Source organism: Condylura cristata, unplaced genomic scaffold, assembly GCF_000260355.1.
Source record: "Condylura cristata isolate star-nosed mole 26May11 unplaced genomic scaffold, ConCri1.0 scaffold00057, whole genome shotgun sequence".
NCBI classification, from domain to species: domain Eukaryota; kingdom Metazoa; phylum Chordata; class Mammalia; order Eulipotyphla; family Talpidae; genus Condylura; species Condylura cristata.
Window position 1 is genome coordinate 58,619 of NW_004567158.1, and position 15,698 is coordinate 74,316.

The 15,698-nt window shown below is 63.5% G+C and overlaps 1 protein-coding gene across 1 annotated transcript; it reads right to left on the reverse strand.

The window, feature by feature from the left end:
* Nucleotides 1-13,447: 13,447 nt before the first annotated feature.
* Nucleotides 13,448-15,075, reverse strand: TREX2 (three prime repair exonuclease 2). The gene is made up of 2 exons (XM_004695207.2): nt 14,966-15,075; nt 13,448-14,436 (listed from the first exon to the last, which is right to left on the reverse strand). The coding sequence occupies exon 2, from the start codon at nt 14,402-14,404 to the stop codon at nt 13,694-13,696; it is 711 nt and encodes a 236-aa protein (XP_004695264.1). The 5' UTR covers nt 14,405-14,436; nt 14,966-15,075; the 3' UTR covers nt 13,448-13,693.
* Between the last annotated feature and the right edge of the window lie 623 nt (nt 15,076-15,698).

A 15,698-nucleotide genomic window follows, 5' to 3' on the forward strand; every position in this document is an offset into this window, starting at 1 on the left:
TCCAGACCTTCTCTCTGGAATGGAAGCCAATTCATTGTGCCTGAAGCCCCTCTGGGGTGCTTTGTCCCTGCAGCCCAGGAAGCGGCCACCCCGTGAGTGAACAAAGCAGTAGGACTCGGCACTGTCTCCCGAGTGAGAGACAGCAGCCGCGGGGCGGCGTGCAGCTGGGGTGGCGTGGATGCCCTCCCACCGAGAGCCAGGTCTTGCTCACACCGTGGCTCCCGACAGGGCCCTGTAAGGTTTGCATTTAGAGTGTTTGTCTTTTTTTTCCCACTTTCTAACTGGTGGCTTCCAAATTGCATGAACTTCAGGCCGCGCCCACCTTGGCCTGTGCGGCCAGCACACGGGGCCCATGGTTGCTCCTTACCACACTCTGAGTCCTCTTCTGGGCTAGGCCTCAACCTTGGCCTGCAAAGATGTAAGCAAAACGCCAGCATCGTTTCCCTAGCTCGGAGTGCGTCTCTGCAGCGCAGCAGCATCCTGCGAAGTATCTGCCTGGTGGCCCAGCCCACGAGGAGGACACAGCTTCCCACCGCACTTGCACGCCGCTGCCCAGGCGCCGCTAGCAAAGGGTGATGACCCTCCACAGGCCTGAGGTGCCCCACATTGGGTCTCCGAGCATGGGCTCCACAGCCAGCGACGAGGTCAGCCATGGCGAGCACCAAAGGACTCAAGGGAAGGAAGCGGTCCTCCTGGCTTTGAAGACGGAGGGGCCCTGTGGCGAGAACACAGGGGACCTCTAGGGCCGGCAGAGCCCCAGAGCCGAACCTGGAGGGGGTGGGGAGAGGCTGGATGCCAGGGAACTCACGACTGCCAAGAGGCTGGTGGGTGTCTGTAGCCAAAACGTCCAAATGCCCCTCGGGGGTCCCCTGGTGGCCGTGTCTGAGCCCTGAGCCCCTAGCCCCTAGCTGGCCAGAGCGGGTGTCCATGAAAGCCAGTGTCCTTGCCCATCACTCACTGTGCGGCAGAGGGCACAGAGCTGGGGGACTTGGAGCAACTAGAAGGAATGGCACAGCACGCCAGGAGCGAGGCGCGGGCATGGTGGTGCTGGCAATGGGGGCCGGGCACAACAGAGCCAGCTGGGGCACTGGCCAGGGCGAGCCTCCGTTTGCTAACACAGTCAGTACTTGGGTCACGTGTGCCACGCCAGGCCCTGGCCTGGTGTCCCGCCTGCACGCACACTGCCGCCACCTGCTGCATACGCTTCAGCTTTCAGACGAGTCACAGCTCAGGCCAAGAGCCCCGCCCCACTCATCGGCAGCGCTGTGCCAGCTCAGTGCTTCCCATGGCGTGCGAGAGGGGACCCCGGCACCGGCCTGGCATGGGCTGGTGATGGCAGGAGCTGGGGAGATGAGCGGGCCCAGCCCCACGTCTGCAGGGTGCTCTGGTCTTTCCTTGAACACAAGAGTGCAGTAGAACACTGATTTGGGGGGCTGAGCGCGTCAACCCCACACTGCATGGCCACACAGGCGTGGCTACTGTCTGGGCCTCCCGGGCCTGAGGCGTAGGCCTCTCTAAGTCAGAAGACATGTTTCCATCAGCCAAGCTGCCAAAGACAGAGCCCGTCAGCCCTGGTCACCCTCCCAGCCCTGAGCCTGGCGCCCCGCTGGCTGGGTAGCGCTGGCTCCCAGCCTGGGCTGGGGTCTTGAGGCCTCGGGCACTAGACTGGCAACCGCCAAAGCAGGGCTGCTGGGAATGCATTTGCAGCTGGAACAGGGCACCTAGGCTCCCGGGGGCCCCCAAGGGAGGCTCTGAGGCCAGCAGGCACGAGCACGGTGGCCTGTGAGGTGGCAGGCAGGAGCCTCAGAGTGTCTGTGCAGGAGGACCTCTGGGTCAAGTCGCAGAGTGCATGGAGCCCCAAATCTGGGGGTGACCAGGCTGAGGAGCCCTCGGCTCCGGCCTCCAGTGGGCACAGGGCCATTTGACTCTTTTGAAGAAGTATGTCCTCTAGCTCCTCTCAGCCGCCGGCTCTCGGGCCAGAGCCCGGGAGACATAAACAACAGGGAACTGTGCTTCTCATGGCTTCTCGGACTCCAGGGCCCCTGAGAGACCCCAGCACCTGCCGTGAGCAGGGAGGTGGCCTTCAAGCCTCCAGAGCCCTGAGCAGGTCCGTGTCAGTGCCTCTGGGTCCTGCGCTGCCGCGTGGGGCCACCCCTCCACTCAACCCCACCATCAGGGAGTGTGGTGTGAGAAGCACGTGGCCCCTGGAGCACGAGAGAAACGGGTGTCCTGTGCCGCTCCCCTCTACCAGGCTGCCGGCCCTCACCCTGACCTCTGTGGGTGCCGGGAGCAGGCGCTTTGAGGGCCTCCCACTCAGCATGGTCACTCGAGCCTGCACCGCGGCCACGCTGGGTGAGGGGACGTAGCGGGCATGTCTCCCTTTGGCCTGGTGCTGTTGAGAAAAACCACTGCTAGGAAAACCCGTCACCCAGGCTTTGCCTGGGCTGGGAGGCAGAACCGCGCTTCACCGGGACAGAGACCGAGTGACGTGGGCTGGTGTCCGGCCTTAGCCTGGCTGAGCACCAGCATGTAACACATGCGAGCCCATCCGCTCCCAGGGTGCCCTCCTTCCCGCCCATGTTGTCTTCCCGCGCTTCTCTCCCAGGATGGACCATTGGGCTGCCTCACTGAGGAGAGAGTTGAGGGTGATATTTGCCGTGACAAAGACTTCATCCCACGGGCCTGCAGGACCCCAACTCCTCGTCCTCTCCCTAACGCAAGCAGGCAACTTATGGGGGTGGGTAGGCTGCAGGCGAGCTTCCCAGACTAGAGGGGCTGTAGCCAGCGGCCTCTGGTTTTGGAGGCCCCGAGACGGGAGGCAGAATAGGGGATGGATGACTGACGATTGGCCTCGGGCCACGACATGAGGAGCAGGACGAAACCTTCAGCTACAGGGTCTTCTAGGACTACTTCCTTAGCGCTCGCTCACCTGAGACCTGGGAAGGGCTGACACCTGCCTTGCTCACATGAATGTCAAACACAGGCCTGCCTTAGAGCTCCCGGGCTTGTGGAGAGAAGATGAGGTGATTTGTGCGCGCTTGTAGGCCCAAGTGAAGCCCTGGCTGGAGTCGCCTGTAACCAGCTACAAGGGCCGTGGATTCCAGCTTCCACCAGAGTAAAGCCAATTCTGCACCTCCCCTGTGCACCCCCCCCACCTCCCAGGGAAGTTTCGAGAGGCTTCCTAGCGGGTCCCATCTCCCGTGTTGGACGAGCAGGGTGCTGTTGCCGTGGTGAATTGGTATTAGACCGTGACCTTGATTCTGAGCAGGAGCGTGCGTTGCCTTGACCGTGATTACACAAACCGTGTTGTCTAGGAAACAGCACAGCTCTGGGAACGGGAAGGGCCAGATCATTCTTGGCTTCGACTGGAAGCAGCACAGGGTTACCTTGTGCCCAGGGGGCCTCGGTTCTCCTCTGGGGCCTCTGGCTTTGCGTCTGTGTGTGAGACACAGAGAAGGCGTGAGGGGCCTGACAGAAAGGGAGCCCTTTGTGAGTGGGAGCGCCCGCAGCAGCCTCTCCCATCGCTTGCTGGGGCTGCCGGGGAGTGCGCTGGAGGCGCACTTCTGGCCTCCAGCTCGCCCCCTCTCGCCCACTGCACTTCCAGAGCTGGAAGGCGCCGCCCGGGACTCTGGGAGAAGCTCTCCCACATTCTCCCCCACGCGCACCAAGGCCAGATGGACACGAGAGTGCCCGATCGGGACTCAGCCTGCTGAGCTGTGCAAGTCGCCTTGACCTAGAACAGTGCCCACGAGGACGGGTCCCACCGCCACGGACACCAGGCAGGAGAGGGCAGGCCCTTTCCAGCAAGCTGAGCGAGGTGGCCCCTGGGCGGGGCTGGCCCAAGCTGGCTGCCTTTGACTTCCGGCCCGTGGTGTCCTGGCCCACCCACGGCCTTCCAGCGCGACCTGGGGTAGCCCCAGTAGGAGTGCACCCCTTCCCCATGGGCACGCCTCTGCGCAGCAGCACCAGCCAAAGCCTAGGCACCAGCCTGGACTCCCTCTCTCCCTCAGCTACAAGCTCGCGCCAGCCTGCTGGCCAGTCTCAGGAGCCAGCCCGCCCTCACTCCCCACAAGCAGGAGGAAAGAACTGAGCAGGCGCGAGCGATGGCCATGAGGCCGTGCAGGGAGAAGAGACAAGACACATGCCTGCAGGATGAGTCAAGAGTGCCAGAAAAGTCCAGAGACAAGATCAAAGCCACACCAGATCCCAGCACTGGAAAGTGCCTATCTTGACAGCCCTCTAGACATGTGTGCGTGGAGATGGGAAGGCAGGCTGATGCAGAAAGGGCCTCTTCCGGTCTCACACTCTGCACCCGCTGATTTCCAGAACCATGTGGCAGGCTCAGACTCAGCCCCTGTCCCTGCAGGACCCTCACGCTCTCACATGCCTTCCACACGCACTCGTTTTCAGCACTGGGAACTCCAAGCCCCAGCGCCCCCACACCAGGTGTGGGCCCGCCCTGGCCTGGTCTCGGTGAGGGTCTAGCAGGCTTCCCATTTCTCCCAGGAGCCCGGGGCAAGAGGAGCGTCTGGGGCATCTCATGCAGGGCGGCAGGTGGATGAGAAGGGCGCGTGACCTGCCGTGGCCACCACCAGGCCGGGCCTGAGCCAGGTCGCACCCACAAAGTGGTGGCGCTGGGAGCAAACTTGCACGGGGCGCCTGCCAACCGGTTCGCGTTTCCCTTAGTTTACTGTGCTTGGCGGGGCCCCGGCAAGGCTTGGCTGCACTGCGCCTGTCCCCGTCGCTCCCTCCCGCCCGCTGGCCTCCCTGCTCACCCTCCCTGCGCCCGCCCGCCACAGGCCCTGCCGTGGAGGAGCTCGACTGGCCTGCCACTCCCTTTCCCGTCAGCACTCTGGTGGCCGCATGGAGGCGACGCTGCGAGTGACACGAGTGGACAGCGGCCCCAGCCCGGGGACCGGGAGCCCCTGCACCTCGGCGCGCTCGTGGCTGACGGCCCTGGGTCATTCGGTGACGCCCAGCCTGCTCGGATGGCGCAGCCGCACCTTGGCGCTCACGCGGTCGCCCACTGCATTTGTCCTGGCTTCGTCTGGGCTGAGAGGGCTTTTCAGGGGCGCAGCGGCGCCCACGGATGAAACGCGGGGCTCGTGAAGCTCACTGGGGAGCTTTTCCAGGCTGTGCCTGCTCCTGTGGCAAACCTTGAGGGCTTGTCCCGTGGGAAGCGGAGTTAGTAAGGAAAAGGTAGCTGCAGAAAGACTGTTCCGCCGAACAGAAAAGGACAAGTGTTCTCCGGCAATGCCGTTGTTGCCCCGAAATGGCAGCCCGAGCATGCACCTGCTTGGCCGGTGAAGTTTCGGGCAAATGACATAGAAATCTCTGCGATAGTGTTGCTGGTCTCAGAGGTTTGCGTAACTTAAAACTTCAGGGCCAGCTTCAATGAAAATAACGGGTCAACTGATAAGAAGAGTGATTTCGGGCAAAGTGACTTTAGCCAGCCGAGCCCGGGATCAGCCGACGCGTGCCAGTCCGCGTGGCATCGGCTCCTTTGCCATTACTTAACTGCTTTCCCAAATCTCCTGTGGAAAAATGAAGGTTTCACTAAGTCTAGTGCTCACAGTTCACTACCAACCGCATTATAGCTGAAGTTACTGCACAGAGGGTTGCTTGAGGCTTCTTTTATAAGGAACGAAGGAAAGGCTGTCACCGAGAAAAAGATTGAGCCACGTGTTTTAGACATCATGAGAAGATATGTGACTCTTCCAACTTAAAGGGACAATGATTTTGTAATTACAATCTAGAAACTAGCAAAGGGTTTTATTTACAGTAAGAAGATTAAAGCAAAAATAGTGAAGGCTGTAAACCGTGGGCCCTGTCTGTAGCTCCATGGGGCAGAGCTATTTTGTAGAGGGTCTAAGAAATACCTAGTTGCAAGATGAACCCGTGTGGAAGGCTGGGAGAGAGAAGCTTCTTAGCGTTAAATTAAGCTCCGACGTCAGCCGTGCGCCTGTGTAAATCCAGACTTCAATTTCCTTCATCAGCTAAAAGACAAAACTCGGCTGCGTCTGCACTCCGCTCTGTGCAACGCCTCAAGCAACGTGATGGGCTTGAGGGCCTCTGCTCGGGCAGGAGAAAGCCGACCCCGTGGGCATCCGCCCTCGCAGAGATGCAGACCTGCTCTGGGGCAGTAGTTAGCATTGTTGTGTAACAGTCTGTGCGGGTGCCAAGCCTGTGGCAGAAGTTCCCCGATGATAAAATTCTACAATTTCAAGACCTTTTCATTGAAAAGCAAAACGTAGGAGGTCTCGGAAGGACCCCTCAGACACCCCGGAAAGTGCTCCCCATCTTCGTGGGGAGAGTCCTGCGGAGCCCTGCCACATCAGGAAAAGTGCGAGGCCTCTCTACGTAGGGTCTGGACGCACAATTCTGTGAAACCCCAAGTCCGAGAGCTCCGGCGCGCTGTTTTACTGGTCAACTGTGATTACTGCTCGGGACACTTCTCGCCAGCGGCGCTGTAATCAGGTCATCTGTCACTGGAAGCTCTTCTGCCTCGTGCAGAGGGACGCTGTCCTCAGGGGCGTCCCAGGGCAAGGGTCGGCACTCACCAGCACGGCCTGCTCGTGGACCTGAGGCTAAACTCAGGACACGCAGAGCTGCTGGGAAGAGGCCGATGCTCCCTGCAGGGCCTAAGGAACTGTAGGTGTGGTACGACGTGATGACTCGTGTGATGACTTGTGTCTGAAGAGTGCTGGCTTACGTATTGCTTCTCCAAACTTTTCCTAGGGCGCCAGAACCGCCAAGCTCCGCCACTTTCTGGGGCGCTGTTCCCGGAGGGCTTCTCGGAGGCAACAGCCTTGTCTTCCAGCATGCCTGTCGCGAACTGGAACCTGGGCTGCCCTGAGCCCGGGGAGGCTGGCAGAGCAGTCTTGGCAGGTGGTGGGGACTGCCGGGGGACATGAGGCACCTTTCTGCCCGCACCAGGGGTCCCCTGCCAGTGTCTCCCAGGCTTCCCTCTGTCTGTGTAGGGGCACTGGGCGGGTACCCCAGACCGGCGCCTGTGGTGAGGGGTGGCTGGGGTGAGCTGAGAGGCATTATGTGCCCTGACCAGCGAGGACCTGCTCTCCTGGCTCCACACTGGGCCTTCCAGAGCCTTCGGACACAGGCAGCACGCCGTGGTGAGTGGCTCCACGCCGGGGGCACTGACCATGAATAGTAATGTTTCCGCGAGGGCCAGGGAGACGTTCAGAGGTGCCAAGCAGAAGACGGAAGCAGGGAAGGGAGGTGAGGGCAGGGTGCCAGTTTTCCCAGAGTAGCTAGAGGGCCACATTTCTGAAAAATATGGAGGCCACAGTGAGCCATGTGGCTGGATGGTACTGGAAGAACTTTCTGGGTGGACGCAGCAGCTGGCCCAAAGACAGTGAGTGGCAGTTGTGGGGAAAGAAGGGGGAAAGGTCAGTGTGGCCAGAGCAGAGGGAACCAGGCTGGGGGTGGGGACAGGACTTACTGCGAGTGACATGCCGGGGAGCGCTTCGCTAGGAGGCAGCCCCCCATGAGGGGTGCCCATTTTACGTCCAAGTCAGCCCCCACCCCCAGAGGACCCCGGAGACAGTTTTGCTGGGACATCAAGGCCCCTGCCAGCCTGGCCAGCTCAGCCCCCACCTCCGCATCTGGACTGAACCTGGGGAAGGCTGCTGGACCGAGAGCCACACTAAGCTGCCTGGCCTCAGGGACGAGAAGGCCCAGTTCCTGGCCCAGCCCGGGGCAGCTGGTGGCCACCTGTCCTCTTGCTTCTTGTCTGTTTCTTCTGGAGAAAGAGCCCCATCTCGTGGTCTTCAAAAGTGCCAGCCTTGCAGCAGCTGCAGGCCTGGAGTCCCTGCCGTGCCCTGCTGCGGCCGCGGGGGTGAGCACCTGCAGCTACACTGGGTCAAGGCCACTGAGTAGGAGCGGGCGGTCTGGCTGCTTGGCCAAGGTGACCACTGCCGTCTGGTGCACCCTCACCTGTATGCCCGGTGTTAATTTCGGGGACACCTGGGCTTGCGGCCAGCAATCACCCCTCAGCTCCCCCTGCCCTGATGGCCGTAGCTCAGGCTCCTTCGGACCCTTGCTGCTGCCTGGGGTCGCAGAACACACTGCTCAGGCTCCCTGTGCTCAGCTCACTCGTGTGAGGGCCTTCATGGCTCTGGGGCCTACGATGAGCTGTCTGCCCCCTGCTCCAGCGTGTGGGGGCCCACAAGAGGAGCGGGATGGGCAGGGGGAGAGGTAGTTGGGTAAGAGCTTAGCAAGTACGGAGCGCGGCAGAGAGGAGTTTTAGTGATGACTTCAAAGTAGTCTAGAGGCTCTGGGGAAACTCACACGATGTCGCAAAAGTGTGTGGTGGTCTGGCCCGTTGTCTGGCCAGGCTCGGTGTGGGCGCAGGCCGGCCACAGTGCTGTGGGACACTACGCGGACACCACCATTTCCGTCTGAGCAGGTGGGGCTGGGGCTGGGAGAACTGAGGTTCCATTTGGCCAATGTTGTTGACACAGAGGGCATTTATTTCTTGCATTTATGGAGGCTGAGTCATCCGAGGTGGAGGAGCCAGCATGCTGGGTCTCGGCTCAGGTGGTGACCTTCCCCGCGCCGCTGCAGCCGGCTGCTGCCAGGGTCTCGGCTTGGACACGGAAAGGAACGGTTCCAGGCCTCGCCACTAGGCGGCGACAGACTCCCGCCCAGGTCCCTGGACTCCTCCTGGCCCGGCCAGCCCAGCCGGCGCCCGGAACTGGAGGGCTCCACGGGCTCCCTTGCTTTTGCCATGTTCGAAGGAAAATCACTTCAAAGCAGACTTCATTTTCTGAAAGGGATTTTGCCAAAGAAAAGCTCCGTGACGCCCTGCTTTGGCTGCTCTAAGAGCCTTGGACACCTCTGGCCAGACTGCCCTGAGAGCTGGGGCTTGGGCCAGGGCAGTACCCAGCGCGCCTTCGAGCCTTTCCCCTCACAGACCTGCAGCGGGCAGGAATGGGGCCAGCAGCGACCGGCACACTCCCTGCCTGGCAGAGCTTCCCTCTTCCTCATGATTCCTGGTGGCTGTGGGGCTCCCCACACCCCTCCCTTGGCGTCAGCCACATCCCTCACACTTTCATCTTCACTGGGCTTCGCCTCTGTCTCTCGCAAGGAACTCTGGCCCTGCCGGATGAGGTGCCTCCACCTTTCAGCTCTCCGTGTCTGAGACTGCACGTCACAGGGCCGGTGGTATGGGTGAAGACGGGGCCAGAGCTCCGGGCCCGCCGCAGCAGGAACGCGGTTGGTGTGGAGGCTGGAGCCCCGGGAACTGGGGGCCGGTGGGGAGAGCCTGGCTCTGGGCTCCCAGGCTGCACACCAGGCTGGGGCAGTGTTCCTGCCACAGTAGGTGGCCACCATCTTACGGGCTCGGAAAACAGCCCAACCTAGTAGGTCACTTTTGCTGGTCAGAGTTGGGGGTATGGGGGCAGCTCCCCAGTGCAGGCCTCCCAGCCACACCGGGTCCTTCCTGTACGTCGCATCCTCCTGTTGCCCCAAAGCCCTGCTCCAGCCTGGGCGAGTGGTGTCTTCGCTCGGAATGATGGCATTGGCTGCGGGCTCTTGCCAGGCTACGGCTTTCTAAGGGTGCCAACCAGGAGCCCGACACGCTGGCTGGGAGCACTTGCCCGGAGCCTACTGGCCACGGGCCTGTCTGGCCCAGGCTGTTCACCCAGGAGGAGCAGCTCCCTAGGGAAACTCCCCAAGCGGGCCTGGAGACTCGGGTCCCAGGGCCAGTCCCGAGAATGCAGCAGACAGAAAGGCGTGATGGGGACTTTCTGGAGCCCTCAGCTGGAGCGCAGGACGCCCTGGACCACTCCGCGGCAGAGGGGCTCCAGGCAGGGCGGGGCCTGGGGGAGAGCCCATCCCAATGCTGGGGTCCGCTCCCTTGGAAGGAAACACCTCCCTGCTGTGTGTCCTCAGCTTTGGGGGATGTCTGTGCATCTCAGTACCCTAAGCAGCCTCCCGACCCAGGCAGTCCCTTCTAGAGCACAGGAGGCGCCTGTCTGAAATGCAGACCGCGGGCCACCTGCCACCGACGCCTGAGAGCAGGCGGGGCTGCCGTGGTCGGTGCGTGCAAGGCAGAGGTTTCCTGCGCCCCCCTGCTCCCCGAGCTCCACAGTCGCCGGCTGGGAAGGGTGCGGTGGGCACTCGGTCTCCCTCAGAGCCAGCAGCCAGGCTGTTGGCGCACTTCCCTGGGCCGTATGTGTTGGGGGTGGCAGGCAGGAGCCCTGCAGCTCCCTACCTGGACAAGCCAGGGCACGGAGGGTGCCAGCTGGTGGCCCCTTAGTTCCATGGCACTGCCAGGCATTGTCCAATGCAATTGGAGATAACAAAATCTTCGCTCCCAAACTGGGTGAGGCGCACCCCTGGGCAAGGCACCTGCGGACGCCGCCTTGGCAGCACAAGGCAGCGGCCGGGCTCGACAAAGCAGCATCTGCTAAGACCGGTGCCGGCGCGGCCGTGTCTGGCCAGGGGCGTGGAGGTAGATGGAAGCCAGGGAGTCCGGGGCATGTGGGGGGGGCAGGGCCTGCGCCTGACGGGTACGGGAGGGGCTGTGCTTAGTGCTGCTCGTGGGCAGGGCCCACTCGATGCAGAGCCAACAGTGCGCCGGCCAGGGCTGCCCGAAACAAGGCCATGGGCACCGGCCGATGCGCGAGCAGCTGGGGTGCTTCGGCCCCCCGAGCGTCGGTCCTTCCGTGCGTGCGGTCGCATTCACTCGGCCGCTATCCCAAGTGCCCCATTGGCAGGCACCTGGCGGCCTGATGTGACCCGTCAGCCAGTGACGGGCCATCGTGTCCAGGGCCAGCCCGGCGCAGGGCAAGCAGCAGTGCGCTGGGCCTGGGCCTGGGTCTGGCCCCCCATTCTTCCTAGTTACTGAGAGCCCAGGTTGCTATGTGTCTCCAAAGTGCTCTTAGTTCTCAGCAGCCCTCACGTGCTGGTGGGCGAGCTGGGAAAGGCTGGCGGCTGTTCTGGGTGCGCACGCGCACACTTCTCTTGGGGCCCAGCCCGCGAGTGGGGCCAGTGGGCCATGGCAGGTGCACTTGGTGGCCGGTCTTTGGGTGTTACACGACCCAGAGGGTGAGGGCTGAGGATTTCCAGACAGCTGCTGAGCAGCACCATGACTGAACAGCGAGGTCCTAGTTCCACTTAGGTTATCCCGAAAACCAAGGAGGCCCTCCAGACGCATCCTGCTTTGCCGGCAGCTCCGTGCCAGCTTCCACGGCGCCCCGCCCACCGGCCATGGCCCTGGGGCTCGAGCTGACACACAGACTGCCCGACTGCGGTGCTGCGAAGTTGGCGTTACTGCCACTCCAAGCTGCCTCCCCGGCAAAGGGAATGAGGCCCGATAGGGCTGGGGCTGGGCTTGACAACAAAGGAGCTCGATTTTATTGGCTGGAGAGTGACACATGACAAAGACATGCGGACCTGGCTGAAGTGCCGGGTGGCCAGTCGCGGGGCAGGCCACGCATGGAGAGGCCCTGCTTCGGGTCACTGCAATTTGGGGTGGCTGTCAGTGCGCCCTCCCTCACGGGGCCCCTCCACCACGTCCCTGGCAGCCTTAGAGCTCAACTCAAGGTGGGCGGCTTTTACTCGCAGGGCTTAGGCGGCGCTTTTCTCACTTGTATTTCAGGGCCTGGGACCCATTCAGCCTTCATTTCACTCTTGTGTCCACTTAGCAAGCACCAGCACCCCACAATGCTACCTCAGCCCTCTCCTGCCCTCTCCGTGCTCAACGGCCAGCGTGCGGCGAGCGGCCTCGGAAGCTCTCGTTCGGCGTCCCCACTGCTATCCAGCCAGCCAGGAGGCGCCCGCGGCGTGGAGGGCGCGAGTTCAGGGTTCAGGAGGCATCTGTGTGGCTCTGTCTTTACCCGGTCAGCAGTAGCCGCCCCAGGTCGAGTAGCCGCCCGAGGCCGAGGCTTCTGCACAAAGCCACTCAGGGAGTTCTGAGCTTCCACGGCCTTGGCATTGTCTATCGTTTTGCAGATTTTGTCTCTAGTAGCATTTGTTTTGTAAACTGTGTGCTCACATCCTTTGCATGGCACTGAAAGGCACAGTAAACGTGCGCAGGCACACTCATTCACGCTCGCTCGCGCCCGGGAGAGCGTCGTCACCCACTCACCACATCCCTGCTCTCAGCCCAGCCTGGCTGCGTCGCACGGAAGGCACAGAGCTGTGCCAGGGCAGAATCAGAGCAGGTGCCCGAGGCAAGGCCAGTGTGAGGCCCCTGGCACCACCAAGGCCACCTGGAGCAGTGAGGGGCAGGGAGCACTGACCACCAGCTGCCGTCCAGCAACCCCCTGGGGCCAGGGTTTGCGCCATTCCTGTCTTGCCTATCAGAGGAGGGGCCCTTTGTACTCACCCCTGGAGCCAAGCTGGTCCAACCTGGTGGCACCCCTAAGTAGGTGCTTGCTCAGGCCAAGGCCCCACTATGCTTCCTTGGGAAGCTCTCAAGCTAGCTACCCGCAGACCTCCCCCTCCTCTGGCCGGCCTCCGTCCGGCTCTTCCTGCTCTGAGCCTGCTCTAGTTTGTTCCCGCCGTGAAACGGAATCACATCTGGCCAGCCTGTGCGCAAGCTGGTTGGATGGCAGCGATGGCGTGGTGGCTGCCGCCGTTGGCCTCACCACCTGCCACATCGCGCGCTGCAGCGCCTCTACCCACCGTGACCTACTTAGGGGGCCCAAACGGGCCCGGCTGGCTCTGGGCTCCGCTCCTGCGAGTCACTCCTGGGTGTGGCCACCCCACCCACCCCGCTTTCCTGGTCCCGGACATCCTGCCCCACCTTGCCCATCCTTTGACGACACGGGTGAGGCCCACAGACAGAATCAGCTTCCCAGAGCTCAGCTGAGGTGGCCGCCTCCCCTAGTGCAAGGGCCACGGGCCCAGGAAGGCCATCCTGGGCCACCCAGCACGGCCAGCACACTTCACTGGCCCTGGCCCTCGGGGCCCTTGCTGTGGAAGTGCCTGTTGGGGCCCGGGCAGGCCCAGACCTGGCCTCCTGGAGCGTGTGGGCCTGCAGGGCTGGAGCTCCGAGGGGAGGGAGGTAGCATGGGATCCATACTCTAGAGCCCCTGTGCACCTGGGCAGGCAGTGGCTGAGGGCTCTGCTCCCCATTACGCTCCATGCAAAGACCCCCAAGTGTGGGCTCACGGACTTCCAGGGCCCTGAGGTGATGATGGGGGACCGCGCAGCCGGATAATCCAGGCCAAGGAGGGAGAGCTGCCAAGAAAGCGGCCTGTGCCTGGGGACCCAGAGCTCCCTCTGCCCCTTAGCGTGACAGCTGATGTTTGCTTACGGCTGGCCCCCACCCTTCCCGCACCCCCACGCAGGTCCCACTGCTCGCACGGACAGCCACAAGGGGCGGCCAGAGGCTCTGCGCTAGCTCCTGGCCTGGCTTCCTCCCTGCCACCTGCAGCAGACTGTGGGGGCAGCTGGCAAGGTAGCTGTGAGCAGTTGAGGGAGTTTATTGGCGGACACGTGGAGGGACAGGCGCCCATAGCAGCCAACTGCGCTGAGCACCAGCCGGGTGGGCTAGCTTGGCCAGGGCCTGGGAGGGCGAGGCAGCTCTCTGGACCTGGAGCTGCCCCGTGCAGGGGGCGGCAGGATGCATGCAGCTCTGGGCCTGCCAGGATGAGCAGCTGCAGGCTGGTGCTGCCCACGGTGAGGGGCCTGTCCCGGAGTGCGCGTCGAGGGCCCCTGATGCTCAGTCCTCGAGGCTGGGCCCATCAGAGGGCGTGTACATGGGCTCAACCTGGGCCCAGCTGCGGGCCTGCTCGTCCGCCCAGGCCAGTAGCTCTGTGGCACGGTGCAGGAAGACCAGCAGAAGTGTGTGCACGTCACCCTCGGCCGAGTGGGCGGCGCTGGGCTCGGCCTGGAAGTAGCGGCGGAAGAGGCTGCCCAGGCTGTAGCCCTTGCAGCTCTGGGCCCGTGTGCCGTGGCTGTGGGTGCGGTCCAGGCCCCGTAGCGCCGGCAGCGTGTCCAGGCAGACCGTGTCCTGAGGCAGCTGGGCGCCCAGGCGCTGCAGCTCCGTGCACAGCAGGGGGAAGTCATAATCGAAGCCGTTGTGGGCCACCAGGCAGATGGGGCCCTCCTGGCGGCTCAGGAAGGCCTGCAACGTGCGCACCACAGCGCCATTGAAGCCGGCCTTCCGGCACCGTGCCAGGCACTCGCTGCTCAGGCCGGTAATCTCGCTGGCCTTGGCCGAGAAGGGACGCTGCGGGCTCATGCACAGCGTGAGTTTGTCCAGGACCCGGGGAAGCACGGGCGCACCAGACTCGTCGCGCTCCGGGCTCTCCAGGGAAGAGCGGTGCACAGCAAACAGGGACAGCTCGGCAATCTCGGGGTCCAGGTTGGGGAGCCCGGTGGCTTCCAGGTCCAGGAAGACAAAGGTCTCAGCCCGAGGTGCCTCAGACATGGTAGTTTGCTCAGGGGCAAGTGAAATGAAAGCTGCCAGGCGAAAGCACAGAAGCTGACACCACCCAGAGCGGTCCCAAGTCAAGGCCCCCACCCCACCACCTGTCTGTTCTGGGAGCTGCAGTGCAGGGTCAAGCCAGGAAGACGGCCCGGGGCCGCAGGGGCGGGAAGGCGGGCCCCAGCACCGGCTCTGGCTCTCCCCGTCTGTGATGAGGCTGTGTCGCAGGCCAGCCCGAACTAGCACCACCCACCGCCTGGCGAGAGGGCCGCCTGCTGTGCCCCCATGCGGGTCCGCGGAGGGAGAATGGCCGCCCGCGTCCTCGGGCACAGCCGTACAGCACCTTCCCGAGACACATTGGCTGGGAGCTGGGGCCAGCTCCCTCGCTGCGCCCCGGGGCTGGCAGCTGGGTGGGAAGCAGTCGTCGAAGAAAGCCCTGGCAGAGACCCCCGCCTCCCGGGCTTGGCCAGCCTGACCTTCTCCTTAGCACACAGGAGCTGGGGCCAGCCGCCTGCCTGCCTCGGGGTTCCGACAGCCATCCCGCCACCCTCCGTGCTGGCTTACCTGGGGCGGGCGCTGGCTGGCTTCCTGGGCTGCTGGGCACCTGTCTCCACCAGGCAGCTCCAGGCGCCCTTTAATCAGCAGCCCTGGCCCGCCCCCAGCCGCCTGTTGGGCAACAGGGAGGCCAGAGGCCGCAGGACCTGTGTGGCCGGCTAGCCGCCCCCTCGCTCGCTCAGCCGCAGGGCCACGCGCCCCATGTTGACAGATGGGGCAGCAGGCGCCCGCCGCACGCGGCCACCGCCGGGCAGGCTTGTGAGCTGGGGACCGAGTCATCGCAGGCAGGAGGAAGCCCGAGCCCCGCCGCCCTGCCACGGGCCCTGTGCCAGGCGCGGTCCGCAGTGACTAGGGCGGGGCCTGCCCGGGGGAGGCAAGTGACTCAGATGTGGGAACCAGGTGCCTGCGCTGGGCTCAGCCCAGCAGGAAGGGGCGCCGACCCTAGCGCCAGCGCCTCGCCGGGTGTCACCGGCATCAGGGGCAGCCGGCCCGCCGCTGAGCGGCAGCCTACCCCGCTCGCGGGCTTATCTTTCACGGCAGGGAAGATGGCATCTCCTTCAAGGGATAATGAGACACGAGACCTGTCTAAAGAGCAAGTGGCAGCGACGGCAGGAGAGGCCGGCAGGCAGGGAGGCGCGAGGCCAAGTAAAAGGGGCAGAAGGCTGCGCCAGCTATGCACACAGCTCCTCAGGCCTGTGGCCTGCACCAGCCCACCCAGCGCTTAAGGGGACGCGCACGTGGA